This window comes from Paramormyrops kingsleyae, chromosome 11, assembly GCF_048594095.1.
Source record: "Paramormyrops kingsleyae isolate MSU_618 chromosome 11, PKINGS_0.4, whole genome shotgun sequence".
Lineage (NCBI taxonomy): Eukaryota > Metazoa > Chordata > Actinopteri > Osteoglossiformes > Mormyridae > Paramormyrops > Paramormyrops kingsleyae.
In genome coordinates this window covers 30,712,794-30,739,651 of record NC_132807.1, presented here as the reverse complement: position 1 = coordinate 30,739,651, position 26,858 = coordinate 30,712,794, and the positions used below count along the sequence as shown (strand labels likewise).

General features: G+C 43.4%; 2 protein-coding genes and 1 long non-coding RNA gene across 3 annotated transcripts in view; all 3 read right to left on the bottom strand.

The window, feature by feature from the left end:
• Positions 1-836: 836 nt before the first annotated feature.
• LOC140593402 (uncharacterized) lies at positions 837-1,249 on the bottom strand. The gene is made up of 3 exons (XR_011993705.1): positions 1,211-1,249; positions 981-1,085; positions 837-899 (listed from the first exon to the last, which is right to left on the bottom strand). It is a non-coding gene; the product is annotated as an uncharacterized lncRNA (long non-coding RNA).
• Positions 1,250-1,306: 57 nt separating this feature from the next.
• Positions 1,307-2,369, bottom strand: LOC111852090 (uncharacterized). The gene is made up of 3 exons (XM_072718426.1): positions 2,072-2,369; positions 1,421-1,972; positions 1,307-1,312 (listed from the first exon to the last, which is right to left on the bottom strand). The coding sequence occupies exons 1-3, from the start codon at positions 2,315-2,317 to the stop codon at positions 1,307-1,309; spliced, it is 804 nt and encodes a 267-aa protein (XP_072574527.1). The 5' UTR covers positions 2,318-2,369.
• A 19,996-nt stretch (positions 2,370-22,365) lies between these two features.
• The window catches only part of lgr4 (leucine-rich repeat containing G protein-coupled receptor 4), a 39,397-nt gene continuing 34,904 nt past the window's right edge, over positions 22,366-26,858 (bottom strand). Inside the window, 4 exon segments of the mRNA XM_023810810.2 lie at positions 22,366-24,683; positions 24,685-25,949; positions 26,093-26,149; positions 26,428-26,516. Of these exon segments, the coding sequence (XP_023666578.2) occupies positions 24,663-24,683; positions 24,685-25,949; positions 26,093-26,149; positions 26,428-26,516 (1,432 nt within the window). The 3' untranslated portion in view covers positions 22,366-24,662.

Genomic DNA, 26,858 nt, shown 5'->3' with positions numbered 1-26,858 from the left:
TTTAAAATTACACCAGACAAGTTCTCTAAGGCGTGGGCTCATGAAATTCTGCATACTCCCTCATACATACATCTAGTTGACGCATGCCAAATTTCAGACCCCTGGCTCGTAGGCTTCAGCCGTGACGGACCCCCCAAATCATTTATGAGGCCATTAGCTCCCTTACATTAGACATTTAAAATTACACCAGACAAGTTCTCTAAGGCGTGGGCTCATGAAATTTTGCATACTCCCTCATACATACATCTAGTTGACGCATGCCAAATTTCAGACCCCTGGCTCGTAGGGTCAGGCTGGAGGTGGTGCTGACCAAGGCATTCGCAGTAAGGGACAGCCATTACGCTAAAACCCCTTACCCCCTTCCCGAACCCTAAGACCCCCCTTCCCCAACCATACGAGTGTTTAATGAACCCATCAGTTAAAAAGTATGCCTACCATAACCCCATGCACAGTGACTTGTGGAGGACATGACAAGGGAAAACTGAGACGTTAATTAAACAAAGGCCTTTTATTTACCTGTTCCTATGTAAACTTCAAAGCTTAAGTGCAAAGCAACAAATAAAACAGCTGTGACAAAAAAATTAAATAAATAGAAATATAAATACTTAATAGAGGAGATATAAAACAGGGAAGAAAGATGGCCTTTCAGAGAGGCATCCTTCCTCCTTATGTAGGGACTGATGATCTGAAATGTAGAAAAGCAGAGGGAAAAAAAAAAAAGCATATCAGCAACAGCAAGCACAATAGTAAAGTATTAGTAACAACCACCATCTTAAATGTTCAGTGAAGGTGGCTTACTGTTGCATTTGCTTCAATAAGCCTCGGACATTATCAATCGTCAGTCGGAGGTCTTTGCAGTGCTGGAGGAGGGTGGGAGACCGGGACAAGACTCTGTTGATCTGAAAGAGACAGTATTCCATTTCAGTCATGTGTGATACATCGGTGGCAGTAACTGATATGATACCAAACAGCATACTAACCGTGTCTGTTCTTATTGGCCGTTCCTGCCAATGGTCCCTGAATTGCTGCCGAAGCATATCCTTCAGGGTCTCAGGATACGTTATCTTGCGTCGGACGAGTGCCTTCTGTGATTTTAAAGAAATGACATTACTTTGATCACTGCACATTATCACAGAGAAATTACCCAAAACATGGTTTGAAAAGTTAAAAATAAAAAAAAAATTTAAAAAAAAAGACGCCTTGGCATTACCCGAGCAAACGGCACTGCTTTTGGCAGAGGACTTGGGACCTGTCAAAGAGATGTGTTCAGTTTGACATGTACACACACACACACACACACACGTTATTAATGCTTCAATTACCAAAATTAACAGGTTAAACTTACTTCAAACTCCGACTCCTCCAGCTGCTGCTGCTCCTCCTCCTCCTCCTGCTCCAGCTGCTGGAGGACAACCACCACCTTACACGATGGCTGCGTGCCATGTGCCCCCAGGTCTCCCTCCACCTGGGCACTGCCACCTGTTGGAAGATATGTTGTTTTAGCCTCACCATAGCTGTTCCCTTGCTGAAGTGATTGACGTGTCTTCCACCACAGGTCGTTTCCACCTTCTGTGGAACATATTAGGGGTAGCAACTGCACCCGGCTGGACTCACCCTGACTACATGTGGCGCCACTGGGGCCTTCCCCGGAGAGCTGGACCGCTGTGGTGACCACCTCATCTGAGGAGGAGGAGGTGGTGACGAGCACAGGAGCTGATCGTCGCCGTCTGCAGCTGAGGGATGGCATGTCGCCCTCCTCGCTCCGAGACTGCCGACCGCCAGAATGCTGCGAACGTGACCAGGATCCCGACCCCTGAGGCACAGAGGAGCTTTGCCTTTTCAGCTTGGCCACCTCCTTCTCCAGGCGTCGGAGCCGCCGTTTCAGCCGTGCCATCTCATCCTCCCTCTGCTTGCGTGCGCCTCTCAAGTCGTGCAACGACCTTCGTGCCGCCGCCTTCTTGGCGATCGCAATCTGGGTTTTGGGCAGGAGGTAATCGTGTGAGATTCTTTAAGATGAACTGCAGCATAGATTTCCTATACAGATACAATTAAATGGAATAGGATGCAATACCAGCCGCTTCAGCTCGTCGCCGTCCAGCGAGTGCCGCAGCTTCAGGTGGCGGTCAATTCGGCTGAGGTTTGTCGCCGGGCAGAGGGGCACGGGGCAATCTATCGGCCCGGCAAATCTGCCCGACGACAAGGAGTTCAGCAGCCTCCTCTCTGCGTTGCTGTCCACCTTGTGCACGGCACGGAGGTGGACCGAAACGTTCTTGTAGACAGCCCGGCAAAGCGGGCAGGCCTGGGGCTTGCGGGGCATGATGGAAAAACACAAACACAGTACCTGAAATGAAGAAGAAATTTAAAAATTATTAACCATCTAGAAAGAGGCACATTTGATTACATATGGTTCAGAGTCCATTGCTCTACCCATCTAGTGGTACCAAGTACTTAATTATTCAACCATTTAATTTCAATTATAGGTTAAATGGGAGCATAAACCCATTGGTGGAAGAACTGGCGCACCTTGTGGTCACGCACGTATAGGAAGAGGTTGACGTAACTGGTAGGCAACCAAGCATTAACTTCAAAGCCACATATGCACAATCGACTGTTGATTTAAGTTTGTCTAAACATGCAATTAAACAGCGATATACATTGTAACAGCAGCGTTCGTATCAAAGCGGCAGATTAATTAATTCCCCGTTTAGACAAACGCAAAACAGCCATATACATTGTAACAGCAGCGTTCGTATCAAAGCGGCAGATTAATTAATTCCCCGTTTAGACAAACGCAAAACAGCCATATACATTGTAACAGCAGCGTTCGTATCAAAGCGGCAGATTACGTGTATCCGAGCAACGCCACGCGGCAAATGGTGGCTCTTGAGTAGCACACACCCGAAATGGCGATTCTACCCCCAACAAACTGCGGCCACGGCGAGTGTTGCGTCAGCTTACAAAGACTAATTAGACAGCCATATGCATTTCAGAAGCGGCAGATTAATTATATGTCTAGACAAACGCAAAACAGCCATATACATTGTAACAGCAGCGTTCGTATCAAAGCGGCAGATTAATTAATTCCCCGTTTAGACAAACGCAAAATAGCCATATACATTGTAACAGCAGCGTTCTTATCAAAGCGGCAGACTAAGTTTATCTAAACATGGAATATGCTTTGTAAAACAGTTACTTTGAAATCTTAAGTAATGCATTGTCTAAAAAGCGTAAAGTACTTACGAAGTGCTGGGGAAAAACTTCAAATTGAAGATGTACCAATTCGGCTGCTTCTCTGCCCCGTCCCGAATAAACACTAATGAGGAAAGTTAGCTTGCTGCTCACTTATAGGCACGCCCGCGCCCGCGCGTCACCCCCCGCCCGCGCGCCACCCCCCGTGAAAGAAAATGCTGGCGCAAAGCCCTGAAATACAATTTTGGGTGACTTTCAATGGATACCTCGAGAGAAGTCCCAGAAACCCCTATATATGGCCACGAAGGGCAGAATGTCCTCTTTCACATGCATTTCCAATTATCCTTTTAAGTCGCTCCTACGTCGAGTTATACGCTAATTCATTATGTGGTAATCGCAGCCAGTTCGCAGTAAGGGACAGCCATTAGGCTTAAACCTCTTACCCCCGCCATAACCATAAAAAACCATTACCTCTTCCCTAGCCATAATACCCCCTTCCCTAACACTGAAACCCACTTCCCTAACCATAAAACCTCCTTCCCTAACCATAACACCCTCTTCCCTAACGCTGAAACCCCCTTCCCTAACCATAAAACCCCCTTCCCTAACCCTGAAACCCCCTTCCCTAACCATAAAACCCCCTTCCCTAACGCTAAGACCCTCTTCCATAACCATTAGACCCTCTCCCCTGACCACATACTCTAACCCAAACCCTGAAATCAGTAATTGGACCTAGCAAATCTGGCTAGGCCTTGCGTAACTATCAAATCCATAACTTGACATTAGCAAATCTGTGCAGCCTTTGCATAACTATCAAATACATCAATTAGACCTAGCAAATCTGGCTGGGCCTTGCGTAACTATCAAATCCATAACTTGACATTAGCAAATCTGGGCAGCCTTTGCATAACTATCAAATACATCAATTTGACCTAGCAAATCTGGCTAGGCCTTGCGTAACTATCAAATCCATAACTTGACATTAGCAAATCTGGGCAGCCTTTGCACAACTATCAAATACATCAATTAGACCTAGCAAATCTGGCTAGGCCTTGCGTAACTATCAATTCCATAACTTGACATTAGCAAATCTGGGCAGCCTTCGCATAACTATCAAATACATCAATTAGATCTAGCAAATCTGGCTAGGCCTTGCGTAACTATCAAATCCATAACTTGACATTAGCAAATCTGGGCAGCCTTTGCATAACTATCAAATACATCAATTAGACCTAGCAAATCTGGCTAGGCCTTGCGTAACTATCAAATCTATAACTTGACATTAGCAAATCTGGGTAGCCTTTGCATAACTATCAAATACATCAATTAGACCTAGCAAATCTGGCTAAGCCTTGCATAACTATCAAACCTGTAATTAGACCTAGCAGATCTGGCTAGGCTTAGCATAACCAACAAACAGCTTAGGCAGGAGTGCGGGAAAGGGACTGGGACGCACTTAGCCCCGTCGCATTCTCAAGTTATCGTGTTAGCATTTAGCATGTCTTGGCATGCTCAGATCTGGATATACACCTTCTGCAGGTGCGCAATCCGCCGTCGTCTCGAGAGTTAGCGTGTTAGCATGGTAGCATTTAGCATGTCTTAGCATGCCCGGATCGGGCCCAAACTTTGGATCTACACGTTCTGCGCGTCCTGGGCGCGCAATCTGCTCTTATCGCAAAAGTTATCATGTTAGCATTGTTAGCATCCAAACCGGAAGTGGGCGTATCTCCACCTGGGAACGTCGTAGACACTCAAAACAAAGTTCCTCAGATCCCTCTCCACCAGTAGAGGCCACCTGCACCAATCAAATCAAAGCCCGCTTACATGGAAAAAAAGTTGCGACGTTTTTTCGCAATATCTCGCAAACGGAGCGAGATACGGCCTTCCTTCGCACGCGTGGCGCCTATGCGCCAGGCCACGCCCAGCCACGCCCCCTGCACCGGCCGGGGGGCGGGGCCAGGGGGGTGCAGCCACGGCCATTGCACCGCCCTCTCGCGATACCTTACTTACATACAGGTCTAGTCAAACACAACTAAAACAAAATAACTGACAACCGCAGCCAAAAGCTCACTACGCAACTAACCGCCAGTCATTTGTAGGCACGCATGCCAGTCGCCACCAGATGGCAGGCCAGAGCACCTAACCGCTAATCGCTCTAGCGCCACCCGGTGGCGACTTGGAGACCGGGCACTTGCCGATTCTGAACCGGCAGTGCCTGGGAGACGCGTGTACCAAATTCCAAGTCTCTGGAGCCAACGGTGCCTCAGAAATTAAACTGAGAATTAAAGTTGAGAATCAGAGATGCAGCAACACATGTGTTGCCGGGACTCTGATTTCTGGAAAAAGGAGCTAGGCCTTGTGAAATGCTCATAACTTTTAACTGTAATGACTTACAAGCACCAAACCTTAGCTTAGGCATGAGTGCGGGAAAGGGACTGGGACACACTTAGCCCCGACGCTCTAGCGCCACCCGGAGGCCACTTGGAGAACGCAGCGACTAACTAAATGCTCATAACTTTTAACTGGAATGACTTACAAGCATGAAACTTTGCATACTAGTTGACGCATGCCAAATTTCAGAACCCTGGCTCGTAGGGTTCCGCCGTGACAGACCCCCAAGTCCGTTATGAGGCCTTTAGCTCCCTTAAATTACACATTTAAAATTACACCAGACAAGTTCTGTAAGGAGTGCGCTCATGAAACTTGCTACATTAATTCACACTTATACCTAGTTTGTGCACACCGAATTCTCGTACGGCTCAGCTGTAACAGCCCGCCAGCTTCGTTTGAGGCCTAGTTTTTAATGTCCCCATTCGCGTGCATTGCCTAACTTGGCAAATTCAAAAGCCCACTGCGGCTCTTTGGTAAGTGCTGCGCCCATGAAACTTGGCACACTTGTTCTTATGTGCATCTAGTTTGCGCTAGCTCCTACGGATACGCCGTGATGCCCCCTGATGTTAGTTTGAGGCCTAGTCAGAAAAAATGCAGCCACTAACGATAAAAACATGCTCTGGATTCAAATTCAGGAGGCATAATTTTAATGGACATGTTTTTGGTTAATCAAAGAGAAGACTGTCTAGTTTCAGGGACACTTCAAATCATCTTCCTAGGTGACTACTACACAGAGTTATGGCATGTCAAATGACAGGTGGGGTGCAGGCCATTGACTTTGAGAAAAATAGTGTCACTCCAAAGTTAAAACAACATACACTAGTCAACATTTGAAGTGGATCAAAATTGTTAATCAAAGTTGTTCTGAAACAAGAAGCGGTATTTTTCAAAATTCATGTTTAACATGTAAGTCTGCTATTAATCAATGCTGTCATCAATGCAATTTCATGACTCATCACTTTTAATGGTGCCCAGACATGATTATTTGTCACAAGGTGTGAAGTGCCTTGTCACACACTCATGACGACAACGGTGCATCAAAAAACTGTTGGTTGTTCAGTACTTTTGTGATTCACCTGAAGTCACAATGGACTAGAAATGCCTCTTAAACATTTTTTCCTGCAGTGCAGTGCCTTTGGAGTACCTTAAGGAGCCAGCACAATGGTCATAATGGTGATGCACTGGATACTGTACTGTTACTGTACTGTAGTCACTCTATGTGTAGTGTCAGAGATTGAAGTAAGAAAAAACAGAAAAGAAAGCTTTTTCAGTTCAAACAAACAAGATTTTATTATGCATGCTACAGCAGATCTGAGTTCGTACTGTAAAACAAACATGAACTGAATGGTTTAAAGAATGTACTGTAAATAACAAGTCAAGAATGAGAAACAACAAACGTAATGTGCTGAGATAACCAGTCAGTAGTCAGTGTTACCACCTCTGACACGGATCACAGCCTCACATCGCCTATGCATGCTTGAGATGAGGTTTTGGATATTCTGTTGAGGGATGGCTTGCCATTCCTCCAGCAACACTATTCGCAACTCCATACGGGTTCCTGCAGGGACCTGGCGTGCTTGCACTCTTGACTGTAGCTGCTCCCAAATGTGTTCAATGGGGTTCAGGTCGGGTGACCAGGCTCGCCACTCCATTCTTGAGATGCCCTCCTCCTCCAAGAATTCTGTCACCAGTCTTGCTCGATGTGGGCGGGCGTTGTCATCCATTAGCACGAAATCTGGCCACATTGCACCAGCATACGGCCGCACAACTGGTCTCAGGATTTCATCCCTATACCTTTGGCCTGTCATGCTGCCATTTTCAATGATGACAAGCTCTGTCCTTGCACCCATGGAGACGCCTCCCCATACCATGACTGATGATCCGCCAATACGGTCATGCTGTACAACATTTTGCGGCAAATTTCTCTCCCCAGGACGACGCCAGACCCTCCTACGCCTGTCTAGGAAGTTCACGCAGAACCGGGACTCATCTGTAAAAAGCACTGTACCCCACTGATTCAATGTCCACCTGCGGTGTTCTCTGGCCCACTGCAGACGTGCCAGTTTGTGTGCTCCAGAAAGAGGCACCCTCACAGCTGGTCTTCTGGCTCTCAAGCCAACTTCATGAAGTCGTCTTCTCACAGTCTGAGTGGACACTCGCACCCCTGTTGCATCCTGAAGGTCATTTTGCAGGCTGACTGCAGGCATGAAACGATTTCTGCGGGCATGGAGGGTCAAGTATCGGTCTTGATTTGGTGTTGTGACCCGTTGTCTGCCTCCACCATGCTTCCTACTCACACTACCAAACCTTCTGAACCTGTTCCAGGCTCTGGAAATGACACTTTGAGATGTCCCCACTGCGTCTGCAACTTCATGCTGAGTCATGCCTCCTTGCAGCATCCCAATGGCCCTGTTAAGGTCAGAATCCTGCAATCTCACTAAATGTGGCATTTTCAGTGTTTTTTGACCTCAAGTGAAGCATTCAGAGCCTTAAATGATGAGCAGTTCCCAGTTACGAACACCTATGACAGGTCAATTGGTACCTAATGACAAACAATCATGTCTGGAGACCATTAAAAGCCATTAAGGATGACATTTCATTAATGACAACATTGACTAATAACAGAGTTATATGTTATGCATAAATTGTGAAAGAAACACATTTTGGTTTTAGGACAACTTTGATGAAAGTTTTTGATCCACTTCAAATGTTGACTAGTGTATAATCAAACCACATAAAATTTCAAAATGTCTCCTTCACCTATGTGTAGCCAACCCCTGTGTCTGTAAGCTTCAGAGCTCAAAAGTCTTGGCTACAAATGTCTTTAATATGATTTTTTTTTTTTTTTACAATTTCTCAGTATGTCTGAAAATAGGTTTTTGAAAAGTATATGTTTAAAGTTAGTTAATAAAAAACAGAATAATAACATTTTAAGTGGTCTCAAATTATTGGTGCTGAGTTTGTGCTGGATAAAAGCAAATGTAACACTTTGTGATAAATGTTTTTTAGATAGGTGAAATATTTTAAAATGTCAAGGCATGTCAGACTACTCCGAAGGTGGCTGAGAGGCCTCAGACTCCAGAGGGTTAAAGGTGGACAGTGAGGGGGCCTCTCTAACGTCCAAGGGTAAGTTATTCCATAAATTGGGAGCAAAGATAGAGAAAGCCCTATCTCCTCTGAGTTTCCTCCTGGATCTCAGTACTTCCAGGAGCAGCTGACCAGCTGACCTGAGAGACCGAGCAGGAGTGTAGGGGTGGAGGAGCTCAGAGAGGTAAGGCAATGCAAGATTGTGAGACATTTTAAAATATTTAAAAATGTCAAGGCATGTCAGACTACCCCGAAAGTGGAAAAGAGGCCTCAGACCCCAGGGGGTTAATAATGGCCAGAATAGACTGTCCTATGCTAGGCTGAATTTCTGGTTTAAACAATCGGGGAGGGACAGGATCATGAGGGGAACCTGAGGGCTTCATATGGCCAACCACATCCTCTAAAAGTGAAAGTGTCACAGACTGAAACCGAGTAAAAACAGCAGAGCAAGGAACAGGGACAGAAGGGGCATAGTCAAAGAGGATAAAAGCCCTGGTGGTGGCAACCTTTTCAATAAAAAAGCACAGAAAATTATTGCACATATCAGGAGAAGCTTCCAAACAAGCATTCTGTGTAGTATTATGAACAGAATCAATAGTTTTAAACAACACATGCATACAACTACTATGTGTACACATAGTAGTTGTTGTCATTAAGTTGTCTGTATCCCTCCCAAAGATATTGTGTTCTGTCCAATATAACAATTATGCTGCCCTCGTCCGCCAGTTTGATTACAATGTTGTTGCTTTTTAGTTGTTTGAGGGCTTGCATCTCCTCTAAGGTAAGATTGGGTGTCTCCTGAGTAGGCCTAAATCATGTCCTAAAGTGTTGCAAATCACACTAAAACATCCATCCATCCATTTACTTCCGCTTATCTGAGGTCGGGTCAGCAGTCTCAGCAGGGAAACCCAGACTTCCCTCTCCCCGGCCACTTCCTCCAGCTCCTCTGGGGGGATCCCGAGGCGTTCCCAGGCCAGCCGAGAGACATAGTCCCTCCAGCATGTCCTGGGTCTTCCCCGGGGCCTCCTCCCAGTGCGACATGCCCGGAACACCTCACCAGGGAGGCGTCCAGGAGGCATCCTAAGCAGATGCCCGAGCCACCTCATCTGGCTCCTCTCAATGCGGAGGAGCAGCGGCTCTACTCTGAGTCTCTCCCGAATGACCGAGCTCCTCACCCTATCTCTAAGGGAGAGCCCAGCCACCCTGCGGAGAAAACTAATTTCAGCCGCTTGCACTTACGATCTCGTTCTTTCGGTCACTACCCACAGCTCATGACCATAGGTGAGGGTAGGAACGTAGATTGACTGGTAAATTGAGAGCTTTGCCTTTTGGCTCAGCTACTTCTTCACCACGACAGACCGATGCAGTGCCCGCATCACTGCTGATGCCGCACCGATCCGCCTGTTGATCTCCCGCTCCATCCTTCCCTCACTCGTGAACAAGACCCCAAGATACTTAAACTCCTCCACTTGGGGAAGGACCTCCTCCCCGACCTGGAGAGAGCACTCCACCCTTTTCTGGCTGAGGACCATGGTCTCGGATTTGAAGGTGCTGATTTTCATTCCAGCCGCTTCACACTCGGCTGTGAACTGTTCCAGTGAGAGCCGAAGGTCATGGTCTGATGAGGCCAACAGAACCACATCATCTGCAAAAAGCAAAGACCTAATCCTGAGGTCACCAAACCGGACACCCTCAACGCCCTGGCTGTGCCTATAAATTCTGTCCATAAAGGTTATGAACAGAATCGGTGATAAAGGGCAGCCCTGGCGGAGTCCAACCCTCACCGGGAACGAGTCCGACTTACTGCCGGCAATGCGGACCAAGCTCAGACAGGGACCGAACAGCCCTTATAAGGCAGTCCGGCACCCCGTACTCCCGGAGCACTCCCCACAGGACTGCCCGAGGGACGCGGTCGAATGCTTTCTCCAAGTCCACAAAGCACATGTAGACATGTAGACACTAAAACAGAGAAATAATTTCCCTGGGTAATTTGTCTACAGGTGGGGTCCAATCAGAGTTTGGTGTGAAGGGAATTGGGTTTGTATCCAAGTAATTTTGGAAATAGGCCTCCAGTTTGAGCCTTCAATGGTATTGTTGCAGCTCCCACCATGCCTGCATCATCTGGTATCTCACACCACTGTTCAACACCAGGATGAAGGTTAGGCCCTTATCAAGTAAGGTAAGTTGTGAAGGGGTAATCTGAAAAGTTTTGGATAGGATCATCACATTCTTGCTCCCCTCCTGCCAATGCAGGCTTCTGGGGAGATCTAATTTAATTAAGCCAGTAGTGGAGCATGTTCTCTGCCATCTCTTGTGTCCAGTGTATATGATTGCTGTCTGTATTGAAGGTGGATCGGGGAAGAGCTGAAATGTTTTTGAAATTGACAATGATATAATCATTTAAAATGTTTAGTTGCACCTGCTCTTTTTGTGGAAGCAGTGTTCAATAATTAACTTCTGGGACCCATATTTGTGCCAGGGGAAATTTCTGTTTTGCCATTTTCAGGGCTCCCTGCATTTGCTTAATGGCAGTGTCCTTGGCATTATGCACCTGACTATTGATACCAATGGACAATATCACATGCTCCACCTCTGTTGAAATATCAGTTTTACTGATGATGGCCTCCATGTGTCTAAACATGGCCCCGGGGTAGCTCTCAATTTGACAGTCTCCATTTGTATATGGTGGGATTCTGGACAAGTTATAATCCCCAAGGATCAACCATTTTTTACCCACATCTAGTTGCCATTCTACCATTTTCTGGGATGTGGGTGCATATTTGCTAGGTCTGCCCATCGGGGAATCATGTTGCACACTAGGCGATGTAGCGTTGGCAAACCCAGTACTCAGCTGGGACTGAGTAGCTAGCTCCAGGTTAGTAACCTTGTTGGGGCTTAATGTATTTGTCTGTATGCTAGTAATACTGGGCAATTCATCATCACAGTACAGATATACCAGGTCTTGTTCCTGGGCCACGCAGGAAGTAACCTGTTCCCCCTGAGGTAAGTCATGTGGGGGGGTCATCCAAGATATGTTTAGTTGGTGGGGAGGAGGCAGCAGCCTCTAGCAAGAGATCACGGGGATCCTCTCTCTCTGCCTCTCTATAAGGGGATCAATCAGGCATTGGCTCCGTCATGGTGGAGGCTGTTCTAGTAGCCCTGGCCACCTCTGGATTATGCAAGGAGGCTTGTGATTGTGCATCTGCTGCCCTGTGGACTACAGGTGTGTAGGCCGGTGTGTAGGCCTGACACCAGTGGGGGAGCCAGGGCGTGACTCAGCACAAACCTATGGTTCCTCGTCCCTCATTTCAGTGGCAGGAGCATGCCACCGGTTCTGAAATAATGTGTAGGCTTCATGTAGTATCTTGTCCCTAAGCCTCTGTATTAGGATAAATTCACAGACAATTACATCACCCACGTGGTATGGAATTAATCCTTTTACTATAATATTAAGTTATAATTATGGATTAATTCTGATCGCGTGTGGACTGATCATCCTGAAATTCAGATCAATCGTCCATGATTCACCCAAAATATCACTAGACTGCACGAACACGTTATTTAACGATCCCCTTTAAAACCTAATTTTGTCATAAATAACTTGGGCTCATAAAAGAAGCCAGGATGCTTATCTGGGCCATTAAATCTGCAAGCAGGATGTTTATCTCGGTTTCGGGAGATAGGGTGGGGGGTCGGTATACAGCACCCTATATTGCCTGTAGGGGGGAACAGGGAGGCGTTGCGCAGACACCTGGGGCCAGGACGCCAATTGTATTGTATTATCGCAAGCAGAATCACTCGGACAAAAGGGGGAATTGAAGCACCTTATATTGCCTGGGGGGAAGGGGTGAGCCTGGCCAGCTTACCCCCTGCCCACACGCAACTCTAAATTTAGTATAAAGGAAGGGGGAGATTACAGCACTGACCGGAGTTCAGCCGTGGGATAGAGCGCGCATCGCCAGGCACTTTCTCGGAACTCACGTGTTGGTCTCCTGCCAGGATTGAAAGGGCTCCCCAGCCCATGTGTGAAGGTGGGTGATGATAGCACATCCGAGTGTAAATAGCTTTGCAACTGCTTATGCTTTCCATTGATTGTTGCGAGTAAATTATCGCCGCTTGTGATAATATTTCGTAACTTTTTATGTTTCCTTGCTTCTTTTATGTATTATTTAGTGCTGTCAATCGATTAAAAAAAATGAACTAATTAATCACACAATTTTTTGCAATTAATCGCGATTAATCACAATTAAAAGACAAACTTTTTGGATATGTAAATGTAAATACTTAATGTAAACTTAAGACAATGAAACTATTTAAATTCGAATATGATTGTTTATTGGAATTTTTGTTTAACGCTTTCACTGTCGCCGCCTAGTGGTTCGGACGCATACGTCCGAATTTTCAATAACAAAAAAAAATGACGTTCAATGAAAGAAACAAATGTATCAAATCAACCAAAAACGGCTTGTTACACTACAAAAAACCTTTCAGATAATATCTGTAGAAAGTTGCGCAATTTTTGTGCCATGGTTTTTTTGTAACAAGTAAAAATAAAATGACCATGGTAGCCATCTTTAAACGGGTCGAGTGTCAGGAAGTAAAATATAAGTGTTAATAAAATGAAAACTAAGCACTTCAAACTATTTCTTTCACGGCCAATACTTCATAAACCGTCACAGTATTAAGACAAAACACGCATTTTTCCATAAATATGACTGTAATGCTCTCAAATAGCTTGCTTACTCATCGCGGAAAAATGTCAGTTGGCATTCTGTACATTCGTGCAATGTTTCTTATCTTCGGAGTCTTAGAAGAAAACCAATGAATAAAATGACAAAGTTACCCTCGTTTGAAAGCTTGATCTCTTATGTACATAAATCAATCACTGTAATCCTTCATTGTCAAGTATTTTTTCAGATATATGCTCTGCTTCCCTGCTAGCACATTATTTTTTACGCACTGAACCTTTGCCCATGGTTATGTTTCACCATAATAAACTTTTTACATGAACATCAAATTACAGTGTCATTTGCTTCATCCAATAGAGGTGTGTCTAAGGTTTGCAAAATGGTATGGGATGTGCTGATTGGGCATTGTTTTTCGCGCTGGGGACATGAATGCGCAACTTATTCTCTGCAGGTGCAGTATTTGTGGGAGTGTCTCGAGTACGCATTGCGCACGTAGTCTCCGTGAGTTTACCCAGTTATTTTCGGACAACAACTTTTTTGACTGAAGAAAAATGGCTCGGATGACTTTCACTGTTGAGAAAGCACAGAAGATGATTTTGAAGAGTGGTTCGGGGGAAGAAAGTGTAGCTTTTATCCATTGATTCGATGGAGGAGGACGCTTTTTTGCGCGGAGAGGATGCAACGCTCGACATAAGTACATTTATTTACAATTTACATTTTACTCTTTTATTCTATAGATTTTTATAATTCCGTGATTCAGCAAATTACAATTAACATTTGCTTTGGTAACACTTGTATTGTGGTACATTGGGAAAAGTTCCGCATCGCCTTTGTCAAGCTTTGAAGTGTGCAAAGTAATGCAGCGCTTTTGGCTTTCACTTGGGCAAAGTTACGCGGGGCTTTGTTTGGGCAAAGTTATGCGGGGCACTTGTCGGCCTTGTTTGAGCAAAGTTATGTACAGTACTTGTCGGCTTTGTTTGGGCAACATTATGTACGGTACTTGTCGGCTTTGTTTGGGCAAAGTTATGCGGGGCACTTGTCGGCTTTGTTTGGGCAAAGTTTTATCCACAGAACCATCCGGCAGAGTTTTATACTGAAACTTTCCGTCTAAAAGTCCTTCCTTGGTGTTATCCATACTTCTTTGCACGTTGAACACACATCGGCCACAACAGGAAATAAAAAAAACTGCAACCGCGTTAATTGCGTTAAAATTTTTTTAACTCGTTAAATATTTCAAATTAATCGCATGCGTTAACGCGCTAATTTTGACAGCACTAGTATTATTGTGTCTTTTCTATATATATACTAGTACCTTTGCACCTAATACTATTAGCTATAAGATATATATTATTTGATACCCGTTGTAGTACGAGTTATTTTGCATTGCCTTAAATATGATAGCTTAGTATTGGTGTTAATGCGAGATCATTTTGTATTACTTGTTAAAGTGTATTTTAGTGAACCTAAGCGTGCCTGTTTGTTCCTTCAAGAGCCCTATATCCCTCTCTCGTCCATTTTAATACAGCCTCCTACCAATACCTCTCTTTGCCCAGATGGTGGCGACATTGTAGCAGTTCTCCCAGCCCTGGGTAGAGAACTGCTGGATCCTAGCCAATTCTGCTGCTAATTTGTCCTCATAGTGTTGTCTGAGGATCAACATTAGGGTAGGTCAAAAAATTAAAGTATGATAAATGTTTTGTGCACATCAGTTTTCTTGTTCCTTTTGGCCACCATACTGTATACTGTGAAAAAAGTTTTGAAGTGCAATTTTAATATTTAGTACTGTCTCATTGAGGTCAAAACTTTTCAATTCATCATGCAAACGTGCAAAAATAACTGAAATAAAGTCTCATTAATTAATTAAATTTGTATACAAGCCGCTGAATTATTAATCATTAATTATTGTAACAAGGACATTATTCAATATTTATCAATTTCAAAGTGGACATTTTTTACTTTCTCACATAAATGAAAACATCTAAAGTGTCCAAAACTGCATTAAAGTTAGTTGCCAAAACAACAATTAATCAACAAATAGAAGTTGGCCAACTTGGTATATACTCATTGTACTGCTGTTAATCAGTTCTCATTTTACTTCAAACACTAATCAGACTAATCAGTCACTGGAATTGTTCAAGAAATGTCGACTTGTTAGCGTTCGGGAATCTCTTGCGATGGGCCTCTACGACTTGATACAAATACTGTTTTTCATTTTCACGCCTCATCGAGGACAAGTTGAAATTGCTAGCCAGGGCAATGGTTTGCTCAGCAGAATCGTTCACCAACTTCAGAGATTTTGCAATCTTTTTAGCATCTTGAAACGAAACCTGGTCTGGCCATCTATCAACGTCATGCGAGAGAAAGTCAGTGTTCAGTATAAGTACCTTGAACAAGAAATGAGATGCTGGTCCTATGAAATAGTCAAAGGTTTTACTGCTGAAGTCTTTATTGCCAGAATATTTAACATGCCATTCATCATTAAATGACTGAGGATCTGATTCGAAGATACGTGCAGCCATTCGCTGCTTCACTTCTGCAGGAACCAAATCTGAGAACAAGCCAAGTGGGGCCAATTCTTGACCCAAGTACCAGAGGTGGCGTCGCATAGCTGTATGAGCAGCATACGAAACAGTTTTATTTACTGAATTGTACTTAAGCTCTGAAAGAAGTTTAAGTCATTTGCAGGTACATTGCATGAATATGAACAAGTTATCCATGCCTTGACGTAAATCAGTGTTACAAAGATTGCAAATTCAAAGCAGGCTGAACTCTCGTGCTTGAAGCTGGCTTTGGAAAAGATTTATCTTTAATACATAAAGCAATTTACTCATCCATCGTGCATGATGAAAAGTCCCTGGGGCACAGAAACGAACACCTCTTCGTGGTGTTTCACCTAGAAAGATAACCGTCAATTCCAACAGTTCTCTGTGATCTTCTCTGGGAAGACTATCACTTGTCAATACACTGGCACTGAATGATATTACATCACATTTTAGATCTGCCAAATTGTCAGTCAGTCTAGCATCACTGAAAGCCATGAAATCAGACTGATCAATGTTTGGCCATTGTTCCTGAAAACGTCGAAATAGTGGCACACTGGGACCTAACGAAACACCAAACAGCTTTTTGAATACATCGCCGCACACCACTTTGAGCACATGATGCCTGCATGTCAACCATAACAAATGTTTGCCCATCTTATGTTACAGCAAAACACAAGCCCCATTCAAATGTCCAGTATTGGATGCTGTTGTGTCAAAGGACATGCCAATTGTATTATTGACTAGATTCCATTCATGGAGGCTCTCTGATGCTGCCTTTGCAACTAATTCTCCTGTTCCTTTTGCAACCTTTGGAACTGCAAGAATTTTCTCGACTTCAAAGCCAGTCACCAATACTGCCACACGGTCTTCTTTTATTGGACCACCTGCAATTGCTGGCAAAAGTTTTCCATCAAAATAGATAACTAGAGGGCCTTCAGACACAGTAGCAGCCTTATATTCAGCAGCAGCCGTACTAAGAACATAAGAAATTTACAAACAAGAGGAGGCCATTCGGCCCATCAAGCTCGTTTGGGGAGAACTTAACTAATAGCTCAGAGTTGTTAAAATCTTATCTAGCTCTGATTTAAAGGAACCCAGGGTTTTAGCTTCCACTACACTAGCAGGAAGACTATTCCATACTCTAACTACACGCTGTGTACTGCGATATTGTTGCCTGTATCTTTTGATACTGCTGGCAGACAGGGACATGTCGGACACTTGTTTACCATAAGAATGTGCTGCAGCCTGGAGTATGAAGACGGCCTTCCTGTTACTGACATTAGTGCGATCTAATGCACCTGCAATTGCTGTTGTAATAGCTTGGTTGCAAGTGACACTTGCCCGCTTACGTGCAACTGTATCTTGCTGTGAATTTGACTCAGCCAAAAACTCATCACCACTTGTTGCGACATACATTTCGATGTTTTTCCACCAGAGCTTCAAGTTTTCGAACAATGCTTCTTTCTTCGGCCCATGGGACTCTAGTTTTTAGCTAAATTTCAGCAAGTTTATTAACAACAATCTTGACGGCATTTTTCATAGTCATACTTTGTATTTTCTGGTGAAAGAAATAAACTTGCAGGACCTATTGATACGTTGGTAACATCCTGCCATCAAACGATTCCATCGGCTGACCAATCAAATGGACGGCAGTTTCAGAACGTGTCACTGCCATGATCCAGTAGTCTAACCTAAACATTAATAAAGCATGATGAAAACCACACAGTTTTGCAATATTATAGGGCTCATTGTGTTATTTTGATGCAGTAATAGGTGAATTCTACACAAAATGTTTTCAAACTCTGTTACCTGAAGTTCTTGTTTCAGTTTAGATTTATTCGTGCAAATATTTAAACGCAGTTGGTACCATCTGAATCTGTGCCACATTGACAGGCGCAATTAAGTAGGCTACAAAACGTTGAATGATGAATTAAAGCAATGTATCAATATTTCTTAGCAGGTTGGTGTGGAAAAGTGTTCACTGCTCAGTACTGGGAATAACTGTAAGATAAGCCAACAATAAAACTGTTTTTGATAAACTATAATTTATATTTTGTCTTTTGCTACAATTTGCTATTCTTTGCCAGATAAATAATGTGATAAATAAGTAAAATGCATGCCACCAGTTGGCAACAGCAGCAAGTGACATACATGCCACTTTTAGCCGTAAAAAATGAATTTTTATTATAAATGACTGTGAGGCAGTACTAAACAATTTCAACATGCCTAATATTTTACACAACAATTCCTCTAACCAAAAGGAACAAAAAAATTGATGTGCCCTTGAACTTCTTGATCACAAGTTTTTTGGTAATGTATTGTGACCCACCCTAATCAACATGGTATTGTAGGCCCAGTTTCTTGCGTTTCCCTCCACCATAGCCAGGTGAAAACTGCATTGTTCCTCCTGAATCCGAGTTTCGACTATCGATCTCACCCTCCTCTCCAGTACCCCGGAATAGATTTTCCCAGGAAGGCTGAGAAGTGTGATCCCCCTATAGTTGGAACACACCCTCCGGTCCCCTTTCTTAAATAAGGGGACCACCACCAATCCAGCGGCACTGTCCCTGACCTCCACGCGCTGTTGAGAAGGTGTGCCAGCCATGACAACCCCACAACATCCAGAGCCTTTAGGTACTCTGTAGCTCTTTAACCACCCTGGAGCAGGAGGTACAACGGGCGCATCAGGGATGGGCGGAGCAGCAGGTGGAGGTGGGACCTCAGGCGGAGGCGCCGGGACCTTGGGCGGAGCAGGAGGCGGGGGTGCCGGAACCTCTGGAGCTAGAGCGTCGGCCATTAGGACTGGAACTGCTGTCGACGGGGTCCAGTCCTTCCTCAACCACAGATTCTGTCCAGCTCATGTGGTGACAAGGTTGGGGCAAATGCTGTGAACTCCCCTTGCAGCTATGTGCACAGCTGGGCAGCCTTGGGGGAGTCCTGCACCGCCAAGTCATCCATCATCTTCCAGAAAAGACTATGGAAGGTGAAGAATGTCCCAGCTAGTGATATAGCAGCGGATGCCTTTGGTGCCAGGTCCAGAACCGACTGGTTAGACACAGGTAGGTCAGGAATATCAAACACTGGCACCATGGAGGGTGGTGCCATAGCCTCCAGGATGTCCCAGCTTTGGCTGGCTAATGCCTAGGCCACCGGGTCTTCTTGGACCCCCGGCTGGGCCAGCCAGTAAAGGCAAAAACCACACTTCACGGAATTCCCACCTCAACAGAGCACTGCAATGATAATAATCACACAGAAACACATCAAACCAACCGTGCACACTCACTACATTAGCTGACATGGTGTCGAGGCATCTACTAAAGGGAGAATCAACATCCTAATCGCTGCCACCTTTAACTAAGTGACCCCAAAATGAAGCCCAGATCAGGTGCCGACTCAACGTAATGGTCTGCCAATGACAAAGGCTTTCACTTAACTCAACACGGGGAGAGTGCCCAGTTATTCCCCCCCTTCGGCGTCTGTGCATCTCCCCCTCCGGTAAGGAGTCTCGCAGTGGGGGCCCTGGATCTCTCAGCGTCACCTCTCTCTTCCTCTCCCAGCTCCATCCTCCTGCACCGCTTGCCTCTCGCTGCTCTCCAGGGTCAAGCATGTCCACTCTTCTAACATTAAAAATCTAATGTGGCTGTTGTGTAACGTAGGCTGGGCACACTATGAACTGAGATGCAGGAGTTACTTAGGGAGGGATGTAGCCAGGGCCGGCTTTACCTCTTCAGGGGCCCCAGGCAAAGCTTTACCTGATGTTCATTTCACTTCCTCTGCAATGCAGGTAATTTGGGAGTCTCAGGCAACTGTGTAATCTGCTTAGAGCTAGATGGATGTAGGTATATAGTTGACTACACATACAGTCTCCTTCCTACTTTATACCATACAGACCTTCCTCTCCATGTATCCAATGTCCCTTTTCCATTGCTTTATTTGGAAGTAGAGAAAGCTAGTCAAGGCTGTCTCCTGCAACAATACAACAGATGTAGCATTGGCTTGCTTGCAAGACCATGTTCTGCGAATGTGCCTTTAGCATTGAAGGGCTTGTTGATATAGCTACATACTTGCATTGGAAGCTCCTTCTTTTGTTAAAGGGTCAGGCTATAGGAATTCAACATAAGGGTTCTTTAAGTACACCTTTTTGCCATCAATGTTCTTTGCACATATCACCTGGATACAGGATGCATTGTCTGCAACTTTATAACTTTCAATTTGTTCCAAACAATCATTGTATTCTTGTATTGTAACATACATAGGTTTCCCTGCTTCTACATTGAATGGCAGTTACCATCACACATTCATATCCATATACCCACACATAACCGATACTTGGATTAAACCTCTGCTCTGAACATTGTGATATTCCTAAACAGAGTTCTGATCCACTTTTTCTATGACCAGCAGCTTCTAAACAGAATCTTTAAAGAATCCTGCCATATTCTCTACATTCAGAGTGAGTTGTACTCATGTATCCAAGATTTCACGTTTCACTAACATAATGAATATGGTGCTGAAGAAAACGTCCTAACCTTGTTTTTATGTCTGTAATGTATTGTTTTATTAGTCTGATCTGATGATTATCAAACCATGAATTCCCAAAACCAAATATACTTCTACATTTCCCCGGCTATGCTTCCTTTCTTTCACTTATGGCTTGTCCTAATTCCGTCCATTTCCTCTGCATTAGGTCATGAAAAAGCTAACCTATGGCATCAGCTAATTAAATAGCAAATTTCCAAAACATACTCAGTCCACTGGATACGTTTTAGAAAAAATTTCCGCAGTCTTTTTGGAAATTTAACAAAAGTTTGTTGCCGGATGACACCTTAAGGACTCTCAGACTATGAGAAGCAAAATCCTCTGGTCTGATGAAGCAAAGATTGAACTACTTGGCCACAATTCCCAATGATGTGTGTGGAGGAAACCAGGCACTGAGCATAACCTAATTAAAACCATCCCTGCAGTCAAGCATGGTGGTGGCAGCATTATACTGTGGGGATGTTTTGCTGCAACAGGAACTGGGAGAGTAGTTAGGATAGAGGGAAAGATGGGTGTAGACAAAATGATAGCAATTTCGCCCATTTCCTCTGCATTAGGTCATGAAAAAGCTAACCTATGGCATCAGCTAATTAAATAGCAAATTTCCAAAACATACTCAGTCCACTGGATAACTTTTTGAAAAAATTTCCGCAGACTTTTTGGAAATTTAACAAAAGTTTGTTGTCGGGTCATCTGAGGACTGAGCGAGTTTTATTTCCCAGTTGTGTAATATATGATGAGGTAATTTGCAATCTCATCTCGAAAACAACAAAAAATGGACTGAGTTTTGGAAATTTGTTATTAAATTTAAAAGTCCTTCAGATGCATAAAATATCAATGATTATTAATATTATGGTGTGGGAACCTGCAATGGGTTGGCACCCCATCTTAGGTTGTTCCCTGCCTTCCACATGTAGCTTCCAGGATAGGTTCCAGACTACCATGAACAGGACAAGCAGTTACAGAAAATGGATGGGTGGATGAATGGATGGATGGTATCAGAACCATGGATATCCAGTCAGCTTTCATGAGACTTATTCTAGATTTTCACAGATTTGCTTTTGATTCACTAGAGAAAACAAGACTGGTCTATAATTTTTCATGGGAGAAGTGTGGGTTTTTTAAGCAGTGGAATTAGTCACATCTGCTGAAGTGTAGTGGGGAACACCCCAATTGTTAGTGACGTTTTGATAGCATGTGTAAATACAGGCAGAGTTTGGGAGATGTAGTTTAACGGGATGCAAGGGTCAAAGATCCAGGGCATATGCAGTGGGTGTGTTAGCGAAGAGGAGGTCGGAAACACCACAGTTAGCGAGGGGGCAAATAGAGGGAGGGCTAGACTATGTGTGGAATGGGGTGAGTACAGAGAATCAACTGCCATTATTTCTTGGAAGACGATCAGCAGTCACGGTAGTGGGTGAAGGGAAAAGAGGAGGGTTAAGGAGGGTGTTTGTGAAGAATAGCTCCCATGTATCTGCAGAAGTGTAACACTCATCATCATGGGTGTCTCAAAGCTTTTCTCCCAGGGGGTGCAAGGTGAGAGAGCCCAACCAGTCATTCATCTGGATAGGTAAATTTGTTAATACAAAAATAATATATATATATATAAATAAATATACTTACAATAAATCATTATTATACATTGATTTGACCAACACAATTCACATTTTCAAATATAACTTTACAATATAATTTAATTTTTTATTACTTAAATGTTTAAATAGTATTTCATCTGACCAGCAGGAGGTGCAATTGCACCCCTCCACACCCAGAAAAAAATCACCTCTGCCTCTCATGATACTAACTCACTCGTATTCATTGTGTTAGAAGCAATGATTTGATGATGATTATTTTAATTTTCATATGATGAATTATTTGTATATGATATTGTAAATAAGTACTTTAATAAAAAATATATATACTCATACTTTTAAGCAGATATGTATTTAAGCAAAGGTTTGTTTACAAAAAATACACTTTACAGTTTTTTTCCACAGTTTGTAGAAAGTACCCATTAATTTCATTCAGTGATATGTACACCCAGATTGATTTACATTACAATCATATTTTGAGAAATTACTCACACATGCTTTCTCATGTCACTACTGGCAGCCACTACACTTACAGTAAAAGAGGTAGCTTTCATGACTAGACAATACATTAGTAATAAAATCATTTACAGTTACATGCACAGAAAAAGCACACATGCACACATTAAAACATCCTTAGCATGTTACGACTTTCATACCATTTTATTGGTTCTCCAAAATAGATGTTGATGTTTCAAAATTAATTTCTTATGTATATATTTGGAATGAATACGGGAATATAAGTGGCCACAAAACATTCTAATAAATATATCACAATGAAATCGTAGTGTCTACTCATCAAAAAGCATTGCAATTTATATTTTCCCTTTTACAAATGTAGTAAGAATTTTTAAATACCTCTACAATGCAGAGAGAGAAGCCAAACAGTGTGTTTCCAGGTAAATATTAATATCAGACTTAAAGGAGAAAATGCAATTCTGTGTGTGTTTGCAGGAAGGAAAATAACAATTAATACAACATCCCCCAGATGGTTTTCCATGGTGGTATAAACAAAATGACATGATTTGCGTGCTTCCAGAGTCACCAGACACAGAGAGGAATCCTGTTTAGTCTCCAGTACCAAAGCAGACTGACTTGATGCAGCAAGTCTCGGTGCAGCATGTCTGCTGTGTTTATGTAAGAAAAAAAGAACTGTGGATTACCAGCCTCTTATTATTATTGGCCTTATTCTCCTCACTCACTTCAATGTGAAATGTACATTAGTGAACATATCCCACTCTCACAGAGTCTTCACATAGGCTGCATGGGTTAACAAAGATCTGTATAAATCACTGAAGCAAGTTTATGGGAATGTGTACGAGCATGTTAAAGCATCTCATACCACAACTGATTAGCCCTTAATACATATATGGAATGTTTGTATATTTTAATAGTGTGGAGTATGAATTTAATATCTTAACATGAAAAGTAATAATTTGCAGTAGTGTTCATTATTTTAAGTTTCACAAACTAGAAAATGACAATATTCTGCAATACATGTTATGTTTTTTGGTTCTGTTATAACAATGGACTAAATCTGAGTTTCTGGCAAATGTGAAATGATCTGGTCTGGAAAAAAAGTTCCACAAACCCAAGATCTGATACAGTGAAGCCCAGTAGATCAAAGAAATGTTCTGTTACTTTTGATCTTGGGAAAAACTGCCACACTTCTCAGCAAAATTGAAATTGTTACAATAGCCTAAATCCAAATTCACATATTTATGTAATCTGCAGTAATAGTATTACTATATTTAATAATTTCTGATGATATAACAAATGTATCATACCCTCAAGTTCTTGGTTCTTTTAAACAAAATGAATATGGTAAATTTCAAGCTGAGAAGTTATTTTTAATTCAAGTAAAATTATGTCATTAAATAAACTAAACTAACTTTGCTTATGACACATTACTGGGAAAAAAAGTTTAGTCATGGTCTTTTGTGTAATCATGCCCTTGATAGCACTGTTTTACTGGGACTCATCTGTTTCCAATCAAACATAGATTCTTAAACAAAATGACAAGAAAAAAAAACATAAACACAACTGATTGTTTGTAAACAAAAGAAAATAAATATTAGTACTTATTTTCCCTCCAAGCACTGAGACGGAGAGACTATTAGACTGACCTATCAGTGTAAAAAACTTCCTCTGAGATGACTTGTGTTTTTCTGCAAACAAACTGCTCCTCCAAGCAGTTCATTGACAAATTACCAAAAACGGTATTGCGCTTGATATTAAATTATCGAAAGATGTAGTCGGAACACAATCATACCAATAAATGGACATGTGAATTATGAAGTATCTTTATATCAGATACAATTAAAAATAAGTACTAAAAGTACACTTTATATAATGATAAAAGCAGGCACTGATGAATGGAAGTTTTGTAATGTAAAATAATGGCCCAACAATTAACAAACAACATAAGCAAGAAAACTAAGACACTGTAAAATTTATTAGTCACGTCTAGCCAGATAATTCTTAGAAAAGTGCTTTCTTAATACATAACTCATGTACAGACAACCTAAACTTAGGGTAAACTCAGATTATGAGTTCTTATACTTTTACAGTTCACTTTGCACACACATACGTACAGACAATTACAAACAAACAATCTACTTGACTGCCTTATTTCCCTAGTCTCTGATGCGAGGAATGGCTGTAAGAGTAGTGGACAAGAGGAAATCCGCGACTCTGGTAGAAGCATGCCCGTCCACAAGCCTGAACTTGGTCAGAACTGTCTGACACAAAGGAGTCCTCTTCATCTGCAAACTCAGACTGGGCAGATCCGGTTCTACAGTTTGACCAGAAGGTTTCTGGCTGCTCAAAGGTCACAGCGGCCAGCACTGGGCAGCTGAGTGACCTGATCAAATGTCTACAGGCTAAACGTTTGGTGAACATCACAGATTCACAACACTCACACAAAGCTCTGTGGCCCTGAAAGTGAGAGTATATCCTGCAGTCACAAGTCTTCTCTCCAGAAGAGTCGCAGGCCCCACTATTCTCTTTACTCGTTACCGCTGTCCAGGGCCTCCCCCGGCCACACCACCGCAGCCGACACCAGTCCTCCTTAAAGTGGGGGTTGAAGAAAATGTACAGTATGGGATTAAGGCAGGCTGGCAGGGGGAAAAAAATGAGTGTGACGGACTTCATAACCTCAGGCTTGCTGCCAACACCAGCAAGCAGCGAGGCAAAGGAAAAGGCTGCCACAGGGCAGAAGAAGACACAATTAGTGAAGATGAGCCATGCTACATGGCGGAGCATGCCAGCTTGGTGGGGTTCCATCATGTCCGCTCTCCCCAGACCGTAGTACAGATGTATGTAGACTGTGGCCATAAGCAGGTAGGCCAGGGAGTTGAGCAACACCAAGGCAACAGTAAAGGCCAGGGATGGCGTCTCCTCAGTGGAGAAGGGTAAGCACAGTGGTGAGGAGGAGAATTCTCCAATGTGGAAAAGGGGCAGGAAAGCCATCCCGCTGGCCATGAGCGCCAACAGTGCGGCGGCCTGACAAGCACCGTGGAGCCTGAGCTGCCGACCCTTGCCTTGTTTTGCCCAGCGATGGGCTGACATGCTGCGCTCCACTGCGAACAGCACCAGCAGCAGGATAGACCATTCCGAAGAGAAGGTGGCCAGGAAGACCGCTGTCCGACAGCCAGGACCTGTCTCCCATCGTATGCCAAACTCGGCAAAGGCGCCCCAGGTGGCGACATCCAAGGTGGCCAGCAGACCAACGTAGATGCCCATTAGCAGGTTGGAAGCTGCCAGCAGACCCACCAGTAGCTTGGCTGGGGAGGAGAGGCCCCCAGTGCTGAATGTGGCCACCAGCACTACAATGTTGGAGGTGAGTGTCACCAGACAGATAAACCACACAGTCAACCGGATCATCCAGCTGCCAAGTAACTGCTCACAGGGCTTGTAGGCGCCTGGAAGACAGAAATAATATGATGTTTTTCTAAACCTTTGGAAAGCGGCAAGTGACAGTCACATGAGACTGTTTCAGATGTTTTTCAGATGTTTACAGGCGGTTTACACAAGTCTGATACGACAGGATAAATGTGCTAGTTACCTGGCGAGGGAGAACAGTGCAGCGAAAACTCGAGGCTTTCGGCTTCCTCTTCCTCACCTGCAACATCAAGCACACCTAGCTAATTTCTTTATACACAGACAGGAAATGCAGATTGAATATTTTCATAAGAAGATGATTAAATCATCCAGCCATTATCCATGACTGCTAATGAAGTACAGGGTCATGATTCGCCTGGATCCTATTTAATGATTTAAAAACATTTTGTGATCAGTGTTCTTACTAACAACATTAATAGACTTAAACATTTTTCATGATCTCTGCTTTAAAATCCTTCACAACAATACCAAAAGTTAAAGACTTTTAATTGTTCTTACCTATAATCTTGCTGCCATTGGTCTCAGTCATCTCTGTCTCACAACCCATGAAAGCACAGCATTGGTAGGCATACGGAACAGATATTGTCCTACACAGGAAAAAGTTTTTTTGGACCATTCAGGTTTAGTAAGCGTTTATGATGCACACAGAAATTCTTTTTCTCATAACACACACATTTACAGATGTGAGAGCGAATCTTGGAAACCAGAGAGCTGCAATCAACCATTTTTCTAGTGTCCCTAGGTCAGTGTTTCCCAACCCGCTCCTTGAGGACCCCCAGCCGCTCCATGTTTTTGCTCCCTCCCAGCTCCCTGCCAGAAAGTCCACATGGTCCCTGAAGACGGGTTGGGAAACACTGCTCTAGATCAATTTTTTGGAACCTTTGCTCAAGGGCCCAACAGTGATATGATTACATTGCCAGCCACAGGAC

What these genes read in the sequence shown, in the direction of transcription:
- LOC111852090 (XM_072718426.1), bottom strand. Translation starts at nt 2,317, where the DNA reads ATGCCCCGCAAGCCCCAGGCCTGCCCGCTTTGCCGGGCTGTCTACAAG. An exon ending in GCGACGAGCTGAAGCGGCTG is followed by an intron (nt 1,973 to 2,071) that starts GTATTGCATCCT and finishes CCCAAAACCCAG; the next exon opens with ATTGCGATCGCCAAGAAGGC.